Here is a 22941-nt window from a genome sequence, read left to right as displayed (position 1 = left end):
TTACTAGCAAGGTGTACCGCATAAAGTGGCCGGTGACTGTATAAACCAATTCATTATAATCCAATCATAATCCAAACAAATCAAATGCAATTAATTTCAAATGAGTCCAACTCAAAAAAACAAAGTTTCCTATTTAAGGAAACCAACAGATTTCACTGATATCAGTAAATTGATAATTTCAAGTCTTATTTGGACTTCTTTGAGAACATATCCCATAAAACGTCTCATATATCTCAAAATTTAGAATTTCAAAGGTTAAACATCTCCTTGTTTTCTTGTATTGACATTTCTGACTCGTCTCCTGTGTGAAATGCTGGAGATGAGCTTCTGTAGTCTCAGTCTCAGGTGACGCTGGCTGTAATGAACATGCAACACTTCCTACGGGTAGCAAAGCAAAGAATAAGCATACATACAAACATCTTCTGTAGCTTCATTTAGCTGATTCATTGTGAGTGGTTCATTTAGCCAATGGCAGCCTGGCACATCAGGAATGGTCACATATTACAGGCTCAGTTTTTATGCCACCTAAATTTGAGCATCAGCTTCTACGGCTGAAAGGTTTTTTTTGTAGGAATGAAATGTAATCTCTGATGGTGGTTTAGGTTTCAGCTGTGAATGAGGAAACTCAATCTGTGGGTGCTTATTGTGGTCCTGTAACTACAGGTCAGAAGTGGTAATATGGTTCTTTATGTAGTGTTATAACAAATACTTTGAGCATTTCATGATGTTTTAGATCTAAGATGTTTCTCTCTTGTGGAATAAGCTGCCAGTAAATGTCCGGGAAACAGACACCCTTTCCACTTTTAAGATTAGGCTTAAAACTTTCCTTTTTGATAAAGTTTATAGTTAGGGATGGCTCAGGTAATCCTGAAACATCCCATAGTTAAGCTGTTATAGGCTTAGACTGCTGGGGGACCTCATCTGTCACACCTTTCCTCACTTTGCTCTCTTTTTCCCCCTGTTTAATTTCTCAATTGATTTTATGTACATGTGACATTATTGTGGTTATTAACTTGTGTTTCCCTGTTCCAACAGATATCCTTTGAATGGCGTTATGGTGTTTCCCCCCCTCTTTTCCCTCTTTTCTGTCTTCTCAAACCCCAGCTGGTCGAGGCGGATGGCCACCCTTCCTGAGTCTGGTTCTGCCAGAGGTTTCTTCCTGTTAAAAGGGAGTCGTTCCTTTCCACAGTCGCCACAGGCACGCTCAGGATGGGAGATTGGACTGAAGACACGTTTCGGTGCAATCTGTTGGTTTCCTTAGCTAGGATATTAATTATTGAATTGGCTCTATATGAATGAATTGGATTATGATTACAATGAATTGAATTCCAATTGGCTTGAATTGGACTATATTATTTAAGTGCCTTGAGATGACAATTGTTGTAATCTGGCGCTATATAAAGAAAATTGAATTGAATTGAATTGTTCAAATGGTGGTGAGGCCTCTCGTGGTAAAGGACAGACTACATACACTAAAAGAGACGACCTTGTTGATGCTGCTGTGATACAGAAAGTAAAGATGGCCAAACGCTACGCACCAGCACAACAAAACACAAGTGCTCAGCACAACAGGCTAATGTACACACTGGTGAAACTTTTGTGGCTGCATTGTCCTCATGGGTCACGCACCAGTCCGGAGAAGACGACCATCCTGGAGGCATACGAGCGGGTCCAGCACCGAATTATAGTGGATGACCCTGTTCTCTGCAAAGCTGGCATTCCCCTACCTAAAATAAACGTCAAGACCGTGCGGGACTTCATCCAACACCAAGAGCGGCTTGTCAACATGAAGGCAACAAGACGACCATCCACCATCACAAAGATCACCTCCATCTCAGCCACAAAGATGGTCAGCTTTCACTGTGTCCAATAACTGTAGCTTCTAAAGTGGATTTCACAGCACTGCTGCATGTCTGACAGTTCATTTGGGTGGAGAAAACATACATCACAACCCTCTGAATCTGCTTTCAATCCGACTTGAACAGTCTCTCACAGTTTCAGACACAAAATGTGTCTTTTAGTTTGAATCTCAGCTGAAATCTACAACAACTGTAGAGTGACTCATATCATTTCACCACCTGGTGTGCTAAACTTACAAAAACACCTCAAGAGCAACACCTGGGATCTTTTTGGGAGAAAGGGGGATTCTCTTCATGCTAACAGAGCTGGAAATAGCTGAATGTTTTTCTTTATTGAATCTTTAAGCACTCATAGATCAATTTGATCCCAGCAGAAGTGTCGCAGGTTTACTTGGTTGCTGTAGTTTACTGAAGCAGGACTCTAAGCAGGGCCCTCCGCTAACATCCTCCTCTCCTTCAGAACCAGGGACAGGGTTGGGTTTGGGAGGTGACATCGCTCTGTACTTTAAAGAGCAGGCTTGAATAAATCAAACTTCATTTGGTGTATGATCTACTTTTCAGAGGATTTGTAAATGACTAAATAAATAACACCACTGGCTAAACCTTCAATTTAACCTGAACTAAGCAGAAGTTTGACTGGTTTTGATGCGGTCAGGATCACACTCATTGGACACATACAAGATCTCATTTACTTACTTTACTTATTCATTTGCTGTTCTTAGTAACACAGGAGACAGGATGGTGAATGAAGAATTGCAGCAAACATTCTTCACAGAGCTTGTGTGGACGGGGGAAGATGATATTTACTGTTGAGGTTAATGGAGACGGCTCTGAGTTCGATGTCATGGAAACATTCCTTCAAACACCCGACTGATTCATTATGAAACTGCTGCCTGTGCAACAGTCAGAGCAAAGGGTTCAGTGGAATAGCTCAGGCTGTTTGGTGAATGTTTTAAACGTCAGATGTTCTGGGATCAAAACTTATGACTCAGTGAAGTTTCAGCTCCAACACTAAAAATACAAATTGAAAAGCACTCCAAAAACATCTTCAAGTGGGAAGGTGGCTTGGTGAGTTTAACAGAGACCATAACTTGCCAGTGGTGCAACAGCTGGTTCAAATCCTGCCCGTTATCTTCAGGATAACTTTACATTGAATGGAACAAAAAGATTTCAATACCGAAGTGGAATGAATGAATAAATGTCCCACAAACTATCCATCCTTCCATTTGTTTTACATGGTTTCAGGGGGACTGGAGCCTACAGTGGGGAGAATGCAAATGAATTACTTGAAAATCATTCAGTGCGATTTTCTGGATTTTATTTTTAGATTCCGTCACTCACACTTGAAGAGCACCTATGATAAAAATTACAGACTTCTACATGCATTACAAGTGTTAAAACCAGCAAAATCGGCAGCGTATCAAATACTTGTTCTCCCCACTGTATCTGTCACAGAAACTCATCAACATTTGAATCCAAGAACGAGTCTGAAACTAAATGAAAAACTGCAGCCCCAAATTAATGTTGGCATGATATAGGCTGTGTCAAATGCAAAAGCAGTCCCTGTTTCACTTTTTGGAACTTCTCCTTTCTCAGGACAAAAATAAATGTGAGGCTCAAAGCCAACAATGACCTGGGACATCTCAGCAGATCCAGGATCAGCAACATGGAGACTGAGAGCCAAGAACAAACAGAGGTCAACATAACAAACTGTTTAACAATGACAATGATGTAGAAGATATACAAAAAAAAGCATGTGTATATATGACTCTACTGTGAATTTACACCCTCTTTTCTATTATAAACAGGAGAGATATGTTAAAAAAAATCATGAAGTTATATTATGACAAAAAGGAAGTACCACGTGTGAGATGCTGCAGGGTCAAGAGACACTGTGTGCTGAGAGTCCTCTTATCTATCTTATTTCAACTTCTGTCTAATCCTTGTTTGACTGAATGTCGAATAACCTTGTGTGGCCAGTGATCTCGTTGGATGGATGGATGACTTTATTGATCCCTTTGGGAGGTTGCCTCTGGGAAATTGAAATTGAAATCTCACTCAGGCTCAGCACTGTTATATACAGAAATGTACAGAATAAACAAAGTGGAAACTAAATAGCGATAGCATCATTGTTTGTTTTTTTTAACTCAGACAAATCTGTGTCAGCTTCTTGATATGTCATGCAGACTCCTTGCTGTGAGAATAGATGTTTGGTATTGTCTCCAGCAACTCTGAGCCTCATTTCGAGAGAATTTTCTTGACACCAACACAACAGACATTTGACATAGTTTCACAGCTTGAAGTTGAGCCTCGTGCCCTTTTAGTGTTGGAACAGCCTTAACTTTCAGCTTTAGTCATGACAATCAAACAGCAGTCTGGAAAGTACAGGGAACAACTCCAAACCTTTTTCAGACTGCGTTAAAAATTTCTAAGTCTTTGGGAAAGATTAGCACAAAGATTAGAACCAAACACAAATTTCAGAAGATGAAACGCATGAGAAATGTTGACATCTAACCTTTAATAAAATGTAGAACAATGAAATACAAACAAGTGTAAAGCTAGACTTTACATCAAACTGAAATGATATATTGCTTCTAAAGATGTTGTATGTTTACAAACATACCCCCAGCTGGTGCACAGCTACTTTGTGAATTTTAACTTTAAACAAAACATATATGTTCAGTATAATAGAATAAAATCTACTTTCAAAAAGATTGCATTTTCAATTCAATTCAGTTTTATTCATATAGGGCCAAATTAAAACAATGTCATCTCAAGGCACTGATATTGTTCTGTCTATCAACTCAGAACTGATGCCATATTTATCTTGAACGGTGGGAGATCTGTCCATAGTTCCCAACTATCCCAACATATTATAAAGCACTTTCAATGATTCTTCAAACATGTGCTACCCACAGAACATTCAGAACAAAAGCCCTGACAAGAGAAGGTGGTAATCCACAAAGAAGATTTTTAATCTGAACAAGGGAAATTCTTATGATTCTGTGTGAATACGTTGGTGTGTCTTAAGAACGAAATATGTAGTGAAAGCTGCCCCACACTGACCACAGTTGTAAGGTTTCTCTCCTGTGTGAATACGTTGGTGTTTCTTAAGATAGGAAGATGTAGTGAAAGCTGCTCCACACTGACCACAGCTGTATGGTTTCTCTCCTGTGTGAATACGTTGGTGTCTCTTAAGTGAGGAAGATGTTGTGAATGCTGCTCCACACTGACCACAGCTGTAAGGTTTCTGTCCTGTGTGAATACGTTGGTGTTTCTTAAGATTGGAAGATGTAGCGAAAGCTGCTCCACACTGACCACAGCTGTATGGTTTCTCTCCTGTGTGAATACGTTGGTGTTTCTTAAGAGAGGAAGATGTTGTGAACGCTGCTCCACAATGACTACAGCTGTATGGTTTCTCTCCTGTGTGAATACGTTGGTGTTTATTAAGATTGGAAGATGTAGTGAAAGCTGCTCCACACTGACCACAGCTGTATGGTTTCTCTCCTGTGTGAATACGTTGATGTCTCTTAAGAGAGGAAGATGTTGTGAATGCTGCTCCACACTGACCACAGCTGTAAGGTTTCTGTCCTGTGTGAATACGTTGGTGTGTCTTAAGATCGGAAGAAATAGTGAAAGCTGCTCCACAATGACCACAGCTGTAAGGTTTCTCTCCTGTGTGAATACGTTGGTGTTTCTTCAGATTGGAAGATGTAGTGAATTCTGCGCCACACTGACCACAGTTGTAAGGTTTCTCTCCAGTGTGAATGCGTTGGTGAGTCTTAAAATCGGACGATGTAGTAAAAGCTGCCCCACACTGACCACAGTTGTAAGGTTTCTCTCCTGTGTGAATACGTTGGTGTCTCTTAAGAGAGGAAGATGTTGTGAATGCTGCTCCACACTGACTACAGTTGTAAGGTTTCTCTCCTGTGTGAATACGTTGGTGTGTCTTAAGATCGAAATATGTAGTGAAAGCTGCCCCACACTGACCACAGCTGTAAGGTTTCTCTCCTGTGTGAATATGTTGGTGTCTCTTAAGAGAGGAAGATGTTTTGAATGCTGCTCCACACTGACTACAGCTGTATGGTTTCTCTCCTGTGTGAATACGTTGGTGTGTCTTAAGATCGAAATATGTAGTGAAAGCTGCCCCACACTGACCACAGTTGTAAGGTTTCGCTCCTGTGTGAATACGTTGGTGTGTCTTAAGATTGAAATATGTAGTGAAAGCTGCTCCACACTGACTACAGTTGTAAGGTTTCTCTCCTGTGTGAATACGTTGGTGTATCTTAAAATAGGAAGATGTTGTGAAAGCTGCCCCACACTGACCACAGTTGTAAGGTTTCTCTCCTGTGTGAATATGTTGGTGTGTCTTTAGACTGGATAATCGAGCAAAACCTGCTCCACACTGACCACAGCTGTATGGTTTCTCTCCTGTGTGAATACGTTGGTGTGTCTTAAGAGAGGAAGATGTTGTGAAAGCTGCTCCACATTGACCACAGCTGTATGGTTTCTCTCCTGTGTGAATACGTAGGTGAGTCTTTAGGTTAGATAATTGAGTGAAAGCTGTTCCACACTGACCACAGCTGTATGGTTTCTCTCTTGTGTGAATACGTTGGTGTTTCTTAAAATTGGAAGATGTAGTGAAAGCTGCCCCACACTGAGCACAGCTATATGGTTTCTTTCCAGTGTGAAGCCTCTGATGATACCTCAGATGTGAAGATCTTTTGAAAACTTTCCCACAGTGTTTACAGGAGTGACATCTGGAGCCCTCTTGGGCTATATGTTTCTGCAATGACAGAAAGGAAGAAGGATTAGATCCTTTTGAAGTTCACACAAAAGATTTCTCTAAGCTAACCAACATATTCTAACTGGACGTGTATAGACTGAGCCACAGGTCTCAATATCTCAGATCAAACGTGCTGAGATGCTGAGAGTGTGTTTATAAGTGCCCTCAGCTGTCAACACTGTGCTCTGATGTGTTCTACACACGTTCAGGTTTTTAAGCAGTAAACTTGCTTTTTGCTCTTTCACTAATTATTTCTTGTCATGATGAAATTCTGAAAAGGAACTTGTGCTACAATATTTCTAAATGATAGAATGATGCAGAGTCTTGTCCAAGTTGTTCAGTTAAACACCATGTAGAGGTTGGACTGAAAAAGGTCGATGATCACTGGTTTAAACGAATAAAAGTAACAGTGGTGGTAATACATGACATTCATTACACCATCCCTTTGTTCCAGCTTACAACCCAGAGGTCTGCAGCCATTGAGCTCAACAGCTATCAGGGAAACAGTTTTAACTCAACCTTTGTTTCACTCTAAAACAACTCTTTACCCTGAGGTAGAGAGATCTACAAACCTGTCATCTAACCATTAAAGACCCAGAAGTATTACCACCACCAGGTTTAATTCATGTAATCCAGAGACTTTAAACACAAACAATGAATATAAGCTCCTGAACCTCTCAAATCTGAAGACTGAGAGCCAGAAAATGTCCCACCACAACAATCTGGCCACTGAGTTTCTTCCAGCAGATCATTCAGCCTGCAGCACATTTTCAGTCTAAGCACATCTGTATTAGAGAGGGTAGATGAAACCAGGAAATACTTTGCTGACACTTTTTCCACATTTGAAGTAAAAGCAGAACAAGCGGACGATACACGGAGCCTTGACACTCCTCCTTGTGTCTTTGATGTCCTCCACACTGACCTGTAGCCCGGTGGAACCAGAGGATGAGCCGGCTCTGTTCTTAGTGGAGGGGTTTGGATCCTGGTTCTGCCGCTCCATTCTGGTCCTGGTCCTCCGACTGATGGACTCTGTCTGCAACTGTCAGTACAAACAATAAGATCCAGCTGTGGCGTGCAGCATGTTAAACCACACCCACTTTTCTTCTTCTCTTGAAAACCTTTCTGAACAGTTTTTAACCATCTAGTCACATTTAATTAAACTTATTACCGTGGTTTTAATTTAAATTCCTGTGAACTTTAAAATGGTTCTTTAAAGACCCACTAAGGTCACAGTTAAAAATATTTGGAGCTTTTTGATCAAATTAAGAAAAAAATGTATAATAAATGTATAATATAATATATGTATAATATACTCTGTAGAATGACACCCACTGTGTGCAATAGCCCATGAATCTCATCTGAGTCAGTGTAACATGATCAACTTAAATCATTTTACTACATTAAGACAATGATACTGTTTGAGGAAAGGGTCCCAATATCATCCCAAAGACTGAAGTTCAGATTTTCTCCGTTTCTAAATTTGTTCTCATTTCCAGAAGCTGTCATGGATCCAGAAAAGTAACAGAGTAATCTCAGATTTGTCACAGGTTAAACTCTGAAGCCCACGGTTCAGCTCTCAGGAAGCTTCAGTCTGGAATGAGGCTTGAAACTGAGAAGATGTGATGTTTCAGTGGGGGAATGATCTAGTTCTGTGTGGCGAACAGCACGTCAGCAGGAGCTGTCTGACTGATCTGAGACACTCTGAAGAACAACATGAAGTGGACCATTCTGAGGCCGTCATATAAATATAAAGGAGTGTTTTAATAACCTACAATCTCCTTTATTTTGATTCTGAAATTATTTTAACTGGTAAACTTATGTGTCCAGTTGAAGAGTAAAAAGTGATCTTGTGTTGTGATCAGATCAGAGTATCAGCTCCTAAAAGTTGCACAGATCCTCCTAATAAAGATCATTTTAGCTCCATTTTAACTCCAGATGTTGGCAGGTGGACTTTATGAGTAAAGACATGTACAACCTTTTTATCATGCGGTCAGTCCTTTTTGATATGTGGATAAAAGAAAATATTGGATATGTAAAGGAAACTGAAAAATGAAGCTTTCATGAGACACTTCTGAAGAGGACAGTCAGACTGTCTTTTAATGGGCTTCTGAGTGTAAATCTGAGAAATCAGACACTGATACTGAACTGTATATTTCTACTGCTCCTGTGATATTTTCCTGGATCACTGACAAATCTATATAATAATACTATGACTCCTCTTCAAACAACATAAACTCTTAATGTAATAAATATTGACAATAATTAAATCCCATTTTAAAATCTAATCATGAAATATGGCATAGTGTGTACATTAAACACATCATATCACATGTTTTTGCGCCACAGTTTTATCAAAAAGCCAAATACCCAGATAATGCCGGAACGAACAATTCTAAATTTTACATTGATCAAATTTTTTAAATGACAAAAGATTTCAGCAAAACTACAGAAAAAAGCTTAGAAAACTGCAGCTTTAGTGGAAAATGCGACAAGATGGTCAAAAACTGTCCAACAAGGTGAGAAAATCGGAAGAAAATGGTCCAGAAGAAACACAGCTAAAAGGATAAAGCTCCATTTTATTTGTCCATCTGACCGGCTTATTGAAATCTATAGTTGAGGTTGTGTTTCTGCTTTCTGCTTTGAATACAACGGTTTGCAGAGCATTAGCATTAGCATTAGAAGGACATGCTAATTGTGAATAGCAGCCAGGTCATTTGAACTTTTTTGCTCTTTAGTACATGTTCTGACTGCCTGTGTCCAGGTGCAGGAATCAAACCAATGATACAAAGTACTTTGAAGACATTTCTGCAAATGTTTGACCGCTACATGTATTCTTTTCTGGACTCACCTGCATGCAGCTTCCTGTAATGATGTTCTGAAATGTGCTGAGGCTTCGAAGTGTGTGTGGAATAATGGAGGAGACGGTTTACTTCATTTAGGGGAGGAGCCGAAAATGATGACGTCCGCAACCTCACTACCCGTCCCAACCACGTGACTGCTTCCGGAAGTGCTTCAGATTTATATGCCTGTGTATTGACAAGCATATAAACCCCTCAGTCTCCATTTAAGATGTGTTTTTTTTATGGAGAGTTGCGGTCAGTTCAGGTTCAGGATACTAGAGTTTTGATAGCGTTAATATAGTTTGGAGATAGTTTGGGGAGTTAAGTGAGAGAGAGATAGTTTTGAGATTTGGGAGAGTGAGGAGAGAAGGATAGGTAAGAGGATGGAGCCAGATAGGAAGAGGAAGATTTCCCCCGTGTGAGAATATTTTGATTTGATATGTGCTATTAAAGTAAAGCTTAATCTAACATATATCAGATGCATTAGGTTTGCTGATCAAGAACTGTATTTTCACTGTTTCTTAATGTATTCATAGGTGAGGTGTTTACTGTGTTCCAAGGAGTTGGGGTACAATAAGAACACCTCATGCATGCTAAGGCATTAACTTTCTTTGAGTAAAGTGACAGAAAAACACACACAACCTGCCATATAATATGATACTACCTTTCTGGGAGACTTTACACACAGAATACATTAAAAAATATTTCATCATACACATATGTGATAAGGGGATGAGAAGTGGGTGGCGGTGAGCTCTCAGTGCCTGTGAGAGAGAGAGGGGGGTGGTGGGGTGGGGGATTGGAGACAATAAAGCAGCAGGGGGTCTCTCAAACCTGGTGTTGAAGGTGTTGAGATCGTCAGCTAGTCCGGGGGAGGGGGCGACCACAGGGCTTCTACCTTTGTAGTGTCTGATGGTTCTGAGGGGACTCCAACAACTGCAGGGTCGTTGGTGCCTGAATCACTCTCCAGTCTGGCTCTATAGTCCTCTTTAGCATTTTTGATGGCCTTCTTGGGGTCCTGTCTGGCCAGTCTGAATGTGTCCATGTCACCCTCTCTGTACGCCTGCTCTTTCCAGCGCCTGAGCTCTCTGAGCTGCTTGGAGAACCAGGGCTTTTGGTTATTGTGCCTTGTGATGGTTTTGGTTGGGAGGCAGACCTGCTCACAGAAGCTGATGCAGGAACATACAGTGTCAGAAAAGCTGCCGTTGTCATCCTCAGGGCCCCTCAGTGACTCCCAGTCAGTAGACTCCAAGCAGTCCTGAAGCCTGTATGTGGGGACCATCTGTATGATGCAGTGGTCGGAGTGTCCAAGGGCAGCGTGGGGGATGGAGCGGTATGAGGGTTTTATGGTGGAGTAGAAGTGGTCCAGTGTGTTGCTGTCCTGCATGGCGCATGTCACCAGCTGTTTGGAGCTCGTCAGTTCCTGGGGGAGGTTACACGAGTTGAAATCTCCCATCACAAGAACTATCGAGTTTGGCTGAGAGGTGGAGAAAAGAGCTGCTGAATCCTTGTTGAACGTGTTCACAGATGTACTTAGTTCACTTTTCTGATCATGTTAAGACCAGATGTGAACAGCTCCAGGGCACCGTTAGAACCACTGTGTGTCATTCATTACTGTAAAAACTGTGCATCATCCTTTCCTCTTTCTTTATTCCAAGATCTTCTTCTCCACTTCAGCTTTTGGCTAAATCTAAACACAGCTCACATGTCTTTGGACATTAATAACATAGATCACAGTGACATATGCAACACTTCAGATAAGCAGCTGCCCCAGTATAATTACAGATGGTTAAAATCATTGTTATTTTATAATATTCTTTCATGAACTGTGAGAAGCATTACACAGAGGGTTCATCTCCAAAGCAGGAGTTTTGGTCTGTCTGCAGCCTTTTTATTTTAATGTCAATGACCAGTTCAGCAGGTGTGTCCCTCAGAGGAGCTGGAGGCAGCTGTTCAGGGCTACTTTTTTAGAAGAAGGTTTACTGATTGGAAAGGGGGCTCCTCACGGTGACACTTTGTGGGTAAGAGCCTGAATAAGGGCAACTTCTTCTTCTTCTTGGTTGTTGAAGACGTTTCATCTCTCATCTGAAAGCATTATTCAGCTTTAAACTAGTTGGTGGGAGTATGGACTTCTAAGCATCAGAGTGGTCTTTTACACCAACACGTTGTGCTACATTCAGTTCTTCACTGGTGAGGTTTCAATCTGAAGTTCCCTTAGATCAAATATGTCCACAACCACACAGATGCAAACAAAACTTATTCAGACAGAAATATTAACCACTGTAATGAGGTGTAGACTTATTTATTGACCTCCTTGCTTTGTTCACAGAATGTTTCAAGAGTTTTTTCTCTCTCATGATCTAACTTTTCTCCGTCTGTGATATTGGCTTTTTTAGCGTGAGGTAAAAAGGATCCACAGGAGTCTGGAGGATGGACACAAATACAGGGAAATGAGAGGTATGCCTGACTGCACTGGGATGTTGTTTCCTCACCTGTGAGTCACTTTGGATCAAAGCATCTGCTAAATGACTAAATGGAAATGACATTAATGTCCATGATGACTGTACAGAAACATTCCAACAGAACTGTGTATATGAGCTATCTTTGTAGAAACTGGATGTTTCAGGCTGTTAGTCTCAGTTGTTTCCAGATATTTGCCACATAGCTCGCTGTGAAAGCTGCCTTATACTTAACATGTAGAGATATAAAACTGTGGAGCTGATGGATCTAAAAGTGACATGAAATCACTTAAAGATGATTGTTATTTCAGTGTCAGGGAAAGGAAATCATATCACTGTAAGCACATAATGAATGTCCTTGTGTAAATGCTTTGAGAAACGTGTTGAGCATCATGCCCTCACTGTGCATGTGTTCTGTTTCTGAGCTGTAATGTGGTACAAAGACTTCACATGAATTTAGGACGTTTTCCTGCTCCTGTCTCAGTCTCAGTGCACTCTGGATTCATCCTCTGGGAAGCAGAAACATCCACAGGAAACTGATGAACATCTGTCCAACAAAATCAGCGTCCTGATAAGCTGCTGCTAGAAGGACAAAATCCTGACCTGAGATCAGTCCAAGATCTGTCTTTTAAAATGGAATAAAGTGAAATGATGTGGTGAAATCTGCTGAAAGCTGTTAAACAACAAGTGCTGCTTGAAGTGTTTTCATGAAGAGCTCATTAAACCTTTTAAAGGAGGAATGGACTTTATTCCAGCAGCAGCTCAAAGCAGCAGATTCATATTTATCTGGACATTTGAATGAAAACATTCAGTATTAAATAAATGTCTTTAAAATGTCTTGCTTTTATTTATAGTGAATTGAAGTTTCATTTGGATCATTTTCCAGAACAAATCTTTGCAATGTTCACAGTTTTTATCTTTGAACCCTCAGAAAACTTCTCTTAATAAGAAGAAAAAGTTTAATAAAAGTTTAAATAAATAAAGACAGCAGAGAGGAAGAAACTCCCTCAGCTCAGTATGTTTGTGACTCTGTCTGAGATGGAGGTGAAATATGTGAACCTGGGCTGTGGTTTACTGCTCTCTCACAGCCGTTCTGTTTATTCACAGCTGAGAAATCATCTTTCTGAGGATGACCATAACCTTTATAAACATCACCACTATCTTTATTAATATCCAGAATCACTGTGAATGTTTCTGCTTCTTTCTTCTGGTACCAGTATATCCAGTTTTCATCACACTGGTCAGTTCCACAGCTGAAGGAGACACTTTGACCAACTCTCCTGGTCAGTGTTCACTGGTCCTTGATCAGCTGTGCTGCCATGGCAACCAGCGCTGTAGAGACTCAAACAGACAGATGAAGGTCAGTGTGACAGTGTGTGTTCCAGGGGGAGTTTGCTGGCTCCTGATTGGCTGGAAACACTCACCTGAACACAGACAGCACAGAGCAGCAGCTGGGAGGAAAAGCATTTTGTGCAGTGGTGTTTCCTCTGGTGAACCTGGGGAGAAGTGGCGCTCTGATGCAGCTGAGGCCAAACAAGGACGAGCTGTGAGATCAGACCAGGGCCACGTGTTTTCTAACAGCTCCTCAGAGCTCCCATCAGCCCCTGCGGCCCACAGATAAGACCGCTGCTGCTGACTGACAGCTCAGCTGAAGCTGCTGTGTGGTTTCATGGTCTTGATTTGAATCTGACAGCAGATGATTAAAATCGGGGTCACATGATGCAGAAAGACTAAAAAACATTCATGTTCCCACAAACACATTCAGCTTGGTGGTGAATTTAGTAACACACACTGTTATCTGTTGTTTAAGAGCTGGGATGAAAATGCACAACTACAAATCCACACAGCTCCTCAACTCTGATCCAACTCTTCAATGTGTTTGACTTCATTCAATAATGGAGCTGAATTTCTGCTGACTTTCATTCTTTTCCCACTCTGTCTTCTGACATGATGGATTTAGTTTGTCATGTTGTTCTTCATCATGTTTCCATCATGCAAACAAAGTCCTGTCAGTGTTCAGCTCTCAAACAGTTCACCTTCAGTTCCACTGACACACTGATGCCTGTGAATTCATCTCAAACTGACATTTTTATCAGTGCTGCAGTCTGTCCTTCACTCACATGGGTTGTTCTGGATCACATGGCTGGAACATGAGATTTCCTCTGACCCACAAACACAACTACACTGCTGTCACTGTGCTGCTTATTGGGCTGTGAATGTTGTCAGAACAGCTTTTGCACAACAAGCTGAAGATGTGGCTGTTGTGCTGCTTTTGATTCACAGTCAGTGTAGACAATATGGAAAGTAGAGCTCAGGAGGTGCAGCTGAAGCTTTTGCTTCTTTCATCATTACTTATAGAGATGACACTGAAATGCTTTTGTATTCAGAGCTTTTATTGATTGTTTAAGGGTGACAGCTTCATGACACTTTCTCCAGTCTGACCCTCACTTGGAACACAATCAAACATACTGGGACATGTGGGAAAGGATCACAGTGTTCATACTGTACATATCTGAGAACATCCACAGGAAGACACTTTATCATTTACATGCTGATTCTGTCATTTTAACATCTTTCAAAGTCAGATTTGTACTAGAAATGATGTTATACACTGTATGTTGACACATAGAAATAATCCCATTCTGCTGTAAGCAGCTCTGAATAGAAACAACCATAACTACACTGTTATTACTGTATTATGTTGATGCATGAAAACAGCTGAATGATTGTGCTGGAAACACTGAGAACAGCCTGAAGATGTGGCTGTTGTGTTACTTTTGCTTCACAGTCAGTGTAGACAACATACAAAGCAGCTTCAAAGATACTTCCAGGTGAGACGTGCAGAAAGCAGCTGTGAGCACCGTAACATACAATAAATACAATATTACTGACCTGGACACTGATACATTCAGATTCAGTTATCACATATATATAAAGGATCTGCAGGTCACTGCTTCTGTTTTCATTTACATTTCACTCAGCATTCATACAATCCATGTTTCCCACCATTGCCTGGGCTCTATGAACATGTGCTGCATATTATTTACAGTTAAGATCATAAAGCTGAAAAAGAGAGCAGAACAGCACACGTGATGACTGGTGACTGAGAACAGAGCACCATCGCTGCTGACATCACAAGAAGTGATGTCATCACTCATTATGACCTCCCAGTTCTGCATGACATCACAATGGAAACATGTCATCAAAGGACATGACATCACTGTAGTTTATAAAAGCCTGAAAGACAAACCGCCTGAAAAACAACACTTACTTAAAAAGTCCTTTTTGAGTCAAACCAAAATATCCTCTCCTGCACTTCTGTGGGGTGACAGAGTAGATGAAGAGTAATTAAACCTTTACATAAAAAACCTACTCTTGATTCAGAAGTGTTGGCTAATTATCGACCTATATCCAATCTCCCTTTTTCGTCTAAAGTTCTTGAAAAAATAGTTGCAGTTCAACTTTGTGATCATTTACATAGAAATAATCTGTTTGAAGAGTTTCAGTCAGGATTCAGAGTGCATCATAGCACAGAAACAGCACTGGTGAAAGTTACCAATGATCTCCTCTTAGCCTCTGATAGCGGACTTGTTTCTGTGCTTGTCCTGTTGGATCTCAGTGCTTCATTTGATTCGATCTATCACAGCATTCTGTTACAGAGACTTGAACATGTTATTGGGATTAAAGGAACTGCATTAGGCTGGTTTAAGTCATATTTATCTGATAGATTCCAGTTTGTTCTTGTAAATGAAGAATCTTCCTCACACATTGGAGTAAGTCATGGAGTTCCTCAGAGTAGTGATTTCAGGGGAGTTTGATTGTCCTCCAAAGTTAAGTGGAAACCAGCTCTCCTTTTTCACAACAACTAGTGGAAGAAGCAAAAGCGTTAGTTTCACCCCTTTCTGATTTCATGCAACCTGCTGATTTGCACTGCACATCACACATTTCTTTGGGGCCTGACAATGACTATGAGAAGAAGTGAAAAAATATGTGCGCCTACTTTATTGGCTGTGTCGCTCACTCCAGAGCAATTCGATTTTTTTAATGTTTGTGGTACTCGCCCTCACATTTCCTTGGCCAAACCTACACATTGGCATTGACAAGGTGTGGGAGAGTTTGTTGCTACATGTCAGAAAGAAACGGATTGGACCGTTTCCCCTGCTGATCCAAATTTGATGTTTTCTGAACGATTGTCAGCATACAAAAAAAACTTTTTTGACTACAATGCATTGTCAAAGAACTGTGGAATTAATTCCTACCACAGAATCACATTTTGAAGCATATTTTTTGTCTGAAACAGATTTGTCTTCGATATCCATGTTGGCTGAAGTGCCCAATGATCTTTGGGCTAAGAGCAAATATGATGTGGGGTTGATAAAAGGCTGTGAACCAGTAATTGTCACCCCTAAATCAGACTTTTGTCCATGTAAAAAACAATACCCTTTGAAGCCTGAAGCAATTAAAGGGATTGAACCTGTTTTTCAATCTTTTCAGAAAACAGGCGTTATTGTTCCTTGTGAAAATTCACCTGTGCGCACTCCATTGTTTCCTGTTAAAAAGATTAAAGATGCTGGCCAGCCAGATGAATGGCGTTTTGTACAGGACCTCCAAGCGGTGAATGCTGCAGTTCAGCCACGTGCTCCTACTGTGCCCAATCCACACACTATTTTGTCTCAAATTCCATCAGATGCACAGTTTTTCTCAGTGGTTGACTTGTCTAATGCATTTTTAATGCATTCTAGTGCCCCCTGATAGCCAATTTTGGTTTGCTTTTTAGTTTGAAGGGAGATCTTGGACTTTTACCCAGTTATGCCAGGGGTACTGTGAAAGTCCCACTATTTACACATTGGAGTAAGTCATGGAGTTCCTCAGGGTTCTGTGCTTGGACCAATTCTTTTTACTTTATACATGCTTCCATTAGGTAACATTATTAGACAGCATGGCATAAATTTCCATTGTTATGCTGATGATACTCAGCTGTACTTATCTATGAAACCAGATGAAACCAATAGGTTGGTCAGACTACAAGCCTGTCTTAAAGACATAAAGACCTGGATGACTCAGAACTGTCTGCTTTTAAATTCAGACAAAACTGAAGTTGTTCTCTTTGGACCTGAGTGCTTCAGGGAGAACTTGTCTAGTTATATAGTTACTCTAGATGGTATTTCCTTGGCTTCTAGTTCTACAGTGAGGGAACTTGGAGTTATTTTTGACCAGAATTTATCATTTGACACACATACAAAACTGGTTTCTAAGACTGCCTTCTTTCACCTTCGTTATATTGCTAAAATCAGTTTTAAGATTAGGCATAAAACTTTCCTTTTTGATAAAGCTTATAGTTAGGGATGGCTCAGGTAATCCTGAAACATCCCATAGTTAAGCTGCTATGCTTAGACTGCTGGGGGACCTCATCTGTCACATCTTTCCTTACTTTGCTCTCTTTTTCCCCCTGTTTAATTTCTCAAATGATTTTATGTACATGTCACATTATTGTGGTTATTAACTTGTGTTTCCCTGTTCCAACAGATATCCTTTGAATGGTGTTATGGTGTTTTCCCCCCCTCTTTTCTGTCTTCTCAAACCCCAGCTGGTCGAGGCGGATGGCCACCCTTCCTGAGTCTGGTTCTGCCAGAGGTTTCTTCCTGTTAAAAGGGAGTTGTTCCTTTCCACAGTCGCCACAGGCACGCTCAGGACGGGAGATTAGACTGAAGACAAGTTTCAGTGCAATCTGTTGGTTTCCTTAGCTAGGATATTATTTTGAATTGGCTCTATATGAATTAATTGCATTATGATTACAATGAATTGAATTCCAATTGGCTTGAATTGGACTATATTATTTAAGTGCTTTGAGATGACAATTGTTGTAATTTGGCGCTATATAAATAAAATTTAATTGAATTTAATTGAATTGTTCAAATGGTGGTGAGGCCTCTCGTGGTAAAGGACAGATTTTTGAAATCACATATTATCTCAAACCTTTTCATACGTTCATCTGCCCGATCCTAAAGTAATTATACATTTTTGGGGTTTGGTCTTTGGAAATCTGGATCCCCAGAATGGGCTGACCACTAATCTATATGTTCTGTACACCAGTCAGCCACAACATTAAAACTACCTGTCACGTAGGGTGGCATGGAGGTGAGGGGAGAGGACCCAAATGGAGATTATAAATGTAAAACTGGATTTATTCCTAAATATTTTTTTGGGAATCCCAAAAAACCTAAACTGACCAAACAAAACCTTAGGAACAAACAAAAACCCAACTGACATAAATAACTACTTGACTTAAACATGAGAGACGGCGAGGATTTGACAATGAGTGAATGACAACTGGGAGACTAAATACTGTGGAGGGTGATTGGTGAGTGAGTGCAGCTGATGACCAGACCAGAGGGAACTGAGGAAAAAGGTGAGGACATGGCAGACCTAAAGCTAAGACAGAAACACAGAACAGGACAAAGAATGCAAAACGGTCACAGAGACATAACACTACCCTCCTATCATTACGTCAGTGTATGGAAACTGGACCTGATGTGATGTATAAAATTAGCATTGATGTGAAATTCAGGACCAAAGGTTTCTCAGTATGTAACTGGATAGTTAGTTATTCATTTCACCCTTTAGTGAAATTAATTTAGTGGTTTTAATTTTGTGAATGATTGCTTTCTTGGATCATACATAAGGTTATATATGTCCAACATGTGATTTCCTTTGCCCTTGGAGTTATACCGAAGGCTGAATATGTTGTGAAGGATTCAAAGATATTCCAAGTGATTCCTGCGTCCAGTATAGAGCTTCTAGTGTTTTTATAGCTGTGAAGCACACTCACAGACCTGTGCAGTAGCTTTAGGCAGCCAGCCAAAGCTATAAATAGTTTCTCCTTCAGGTTAAATCATCCAAAATGAACCAGCAGGAAGGTGACTGATCACCAGACCAACAAAACAGACAAAACAGCTGCAGCTGCATTACAGACAATAAGAGATGTGGAAGCAGCATCAAAGCTGAAAAATGGGAACTTTAAACCTCGTTGGATGTGAAATTAAATGTGCTGAAGAGCAGGATTTCTACACACGTCAGTCATCATCATGATGTGAGTGTTCAGCTGCATAGAAACATAAGAAGAAGAAGCTCCAGAGAGACACACAGAGAGACCGAGGCTGCTTAGTTAGATGAAATCATCACAAATTGCTCATTTTTAAACAGTTACATTATATTCTAGAAGTCAGAACGCAGTAATAGATGTTGGTTCAGCATCTATAAAAAGCTGATTTGTGACTGATTCTCTCGCTTACAGCCACACCACCCTGAACACGCCCGATCTCGGAAGCTAAGCAGGGTCGGGCCTGGTTAGTACTTGGATGGGAGACCGCCTGGGAATACCAGGTGCTGTAAGCTTTTTACACCTGCAGGAGGCGCTGCTGCTCACTCAACACGGACAGCTTCATGACATACTTCACATCAGGAAGGAAATCACTCAAATAAATTCACTTTTCAATCTTTGTCAAAGACTGGAAATGAGCGCACACATAAACCTCATTTAGGTCACTCTGTCATATCATCTTCTAGCACTGCTCAGCTCACAGTGACTTCATCTGTCTCAATTCTTCTGGATACCAAACACACACAAATATTATCGTCTCACATTAGTCTGCAGACTGTTAACAGATCTTCCTGCAGTCTGCAGATTCATCCCATTTCCTTCCTTCCTAAGAATCCCTGCTGATATCCAAGGTGCTGATCCCAGATCTGCTCAGATGTCCCAGGTTCTCCTCTGCTTTTATCCTCACACACTGAACTGTCTCCTCATTTATGTGTTAACAACCAGAACCCACTGATGTGGGCTCAGAAATAAAGTTTCCATTGTTTTCCAAACACAAATGAATAAATTACAGAGATTTGCTGAGGCCAGATAGAAAAAGTGCACGTGCAGCCACTTTAAACTGTCAAACAGGCAACTTTATATCTAACAGCAAACACTGAGAGCTGCTCTGCAGAATAAATACTTTTACTGGTGGAAGTGTTAGTAAATGTTGCTGATGACACTTTGATTCTTTTGCCTGAGTGAGGTTTTAGATGCAGAACTTTTACTGGGAGTTGAATATTTCTCAGTGTGGCATCAGTGCTTGTAAAGGATCTACACCACTGTCACCTGACTCAAAATCAACACTAATCAAATTGAAAGAAGTTCATAATCAGCTTTTATAAGTGAATTATAAGCAAAAGGCTTCCTGTTTGCCCCAGGTTAGGGCTAAGCTGATCCGGGTCAGGGGTTAAGTTGCACCGTCTGGGGGTGAACTGACCATCAAACTGAATCTAAATCAAAGCCATAAGAAATTTCAACCATAACTTACCTCTTTGAAAAACTGATTTAAAAGTCCATTATTGTTTTGTAAGTGGTCATATTCATTTTCTTCAGGATAACTTCACATTAAATCTGATAAACAAAAAAAATGTCATTAAAGTTGGAATCTTCCCTGAAACAGAAATGCTGAAGTGGAATGAATGAATAAATGTCCCCAAAACTTTCCATCCTTCCACTTTCTTTAATTCATGGTTTCAGGGGGAGTGGAGCCTATCTGTCACAGAAACTCCTCAACATTCCAGTCTAATAACAAGTCTGAAACTAAAGCAAAAACTGCAGCCCCAAATGAACATTGGCATGATATAGGCTGTGTCAAATGCAAAAGCAGTCCCTGTTTCCCTTTTTGGAACTCATCCTTTCTAAGGACAAAGTTAAATGTATGAGGATCAAACACAACAAGTACCTGGGACATGTCAACAGATCCAGGAAATCCAGGAACCAGCAAACTGAGAGCCAAAGAGAAACTGAGGCGTCTGCCAACAAATCAGCAGCAGCTGAAGCTGATCAACTTCCTGATGTGTCATGAGGTGATCACATGTTCCAACAAAAGACATCAAATAACAGCTGAAGCTGCATTAAAGACAATAAGAGATGTGGAAGCAGCATCAAAGCTGAAAAATGGGAACTTTAAACCTTGTTGGATGTGAAATTAAATGTGCTGAAGAGCAGGATTTCTACACACGTCAGTCATCATCATGATGTGAGTGTTCAGCTGCATAGAAACATAAGAAGAAGAAGCTCCACTTTAAGACTGTGTGATTCCAGTGATGATCCAGCATCGATCACTTCCAGTTTCTGGAGAATTTGTTTAAAAAAAGAAGCTTTCTGGTGAATTGATTTGATTGTGGATGTGAAGTGTGTCAGCGCCCCCTGCAGGTTGTAGAGAAAAGAGAAAAAGCTTACAGCACCTGTTATTCCCAGGCGGTCTCCCATCCAAATACTAACCAGGCCCCCTGCTTAGCTTTCGAGATCAGGCGTGTTCAGGGTGGTGTGGCCGTAAGCAAAAGTCACCGTAACAAATATCTATTATATAGCTGCTTGAACCATATGTTTCTTTTATTTTTTTCACCTAATTGGCTTGAGAGGCTGATGCTGATCCTGCACATGTTCTTCTCTCTCGTGTTGGTTCTCTGCAGCTGAAAGTGAGACTCTCAGATAACTTAGTGTCTGTCGACCTCTTCTGTTCCCTGTGTGTAGTTTTGTGTTCAGCGTCACACAGAGAGACTGAGACTGCTTAGTTAGATGAAATCATCACAAATTGCTCATTTTTAAACAGTTACATTATATTTTAGAAGTCAGAACACAGTGATAGATGTTGTTTCAGCATCTATAAAAAGCTGATTTGTGACTGATTCTCTCGCTTACGGCCATACCACCCTGAACACGCCCGATCTCGTCCGATCTCGGAAGCTAAGCAGGGTCGGGCCTGGTTAGTACTTGGATGGGAGACCGCCTGGGAATACCAGGTGCTGTAAGCTTTCTACACCTGCAGGAGGCGCTGCTGCTCACTCAACACGGACAGCTTCATGACATACTTCACATCAGGTAGGAAATCGGTCAAATAAATTCACTTTTCAATCTTTGTCAAAGACTGGAAATGAGCGCACACACAAACCTCATTTAGGTCACTCTGTCATATCATCTTCCAGCACTGCTCAGCTCACAGTGACTTCATCTGTCTGAATTCTTCTGGATACCAAACACACACAAATATTATTGTCTCACATTAGTCTGCAGACTGTTAACAGATCTTCTTGCAGTCTGCAGATTCATCCCATTTCCTTCCTTCCTAAGAATCCCTGCTGATATCCAAGGTGCTGATCCCAGATCTGCTCAGATGTCCCAGGTTCTCCTCTGCTTTTATCCTCACACACTGAACTGTCTCCTCATCTATGTGTTAACAACCAGAACCCACTGATGTGGGCTCAGAAATAAAGTTTCCAATGTTTTACAAACACAAATGAATAAATTACAGAGATTTACTGAGGCCAGATAGAAAAAGTGCACGTGCAGCCACTTTAAACTGTCAAACAGGCAACTTTATATCTAACAGCAAACACTGAGAGCTGCTCTGCAGAATAAATACTTTTACTGGTGGAAGTGTTAGTAAATGTTGCTGATGACACTTTGATTCTTTTACCTGAGTGAGGTTTTTGATGCAGAACTTTTACTGGGAGTTGAATATTTCTCAGTGTGGCATCAGTGCTTGTAAAGGATCTACACCACTGTCACCTTTTATAAGTGAATTATAAGCTAAAGGCTTCCTGTTTGCCCCAGGTTAGGGCTAAGCTGATCCGGGTCAGGGGTTAAGTTGCACCGTCTGGGGGTGAACTGACCATCAAACTGAATCTAAATCAAAGCCATAAGAAATTTCAACCATAACTTACCTCTTTGAAAAACTGATTTAAAAGTCCATTATTGTTTTGTAAGTGGTCATATTCATTTTCTTCAGGATAACTTCACATTAAATCTGATTTAAAAAAAAATGTCATTAAAGTTGGAATCTTCCCTGAAACAGAAATGCTGAAGTGGAATGAATGAATAAATGTCCCCAAAACTTTCCATCCTTCCACTTTCTTTAATTCATGGTTTCAGGGGGAGTGGAGCCTATCTGTCACAGAAACTCCTCAACATT

General features: G+C 40.7%; 1 protein-coding gene, 1 non-coding gene and 1 pseudogene across 2 annotated transcripts; 2 read left to right on the top strand and 1 right to left on the bottom strand.

The window, feature by feature from the left end:
- Positions 1 to 4854: 4854 nt before the first annotated feature.
- On the bottom strand, positions 4855 to 7645 carry LOC140294465 (uncharacterized). The gene is made up of 2 exons (XM_072379591.1): positions 7568 to 7645; positions 4855 to 6480 (listed from the first exon to the last, which is right to left on the bottom strand). The coding sequence occupies exons 1-2, from the start codon at positions 7643 to 7645 to the stop codon at positions 4855 to 4857; spliced, it is 1704 nt and encodes a 567-aa protein (XP_072235692.1).
- An 11585-nt stretch (positions 7646 to 19230) lies between these two features.
- LOC140298579 (5S ribosomal RNA) lies at positions 19231 to 19339 on the top strand (annotated as a pseudogene).
- Positions 19340 to 21665: 2326 nt separating this feature from the next.
- Positions 21666 to 21784, top strand: LOC140302048 (5S ribosomal RNA). Its single transcript, XR_011914943.1, has one exon. It is a non-coding gene; the product is annotated as a 5S ribosomal RNA (ribosomal RNA).
- The last annotated feature ends 1157 nt before the right edge of the window (positions 21785 to 22941 follow it).

This window comes from Leuresthes tenuis, unplaced genomic scaffold, assembly GCF_036924035.1.
Source record: "Leuresthes tenuis unplaced genomic scaffold, fLeuTen1.0.hap1 SCAF_1, whole genome shotgun sequence".
NCBI classification, from domain to species: Eukaryota; Metazoa; Chordata; class Actinopteri; order Atheriniformes; family Atherinopsidae; genus Leuresthes; species Leuresthes tenuis.
This window is presented reverse-complemented; position numbering and strand designations above follow the sequence as displayed.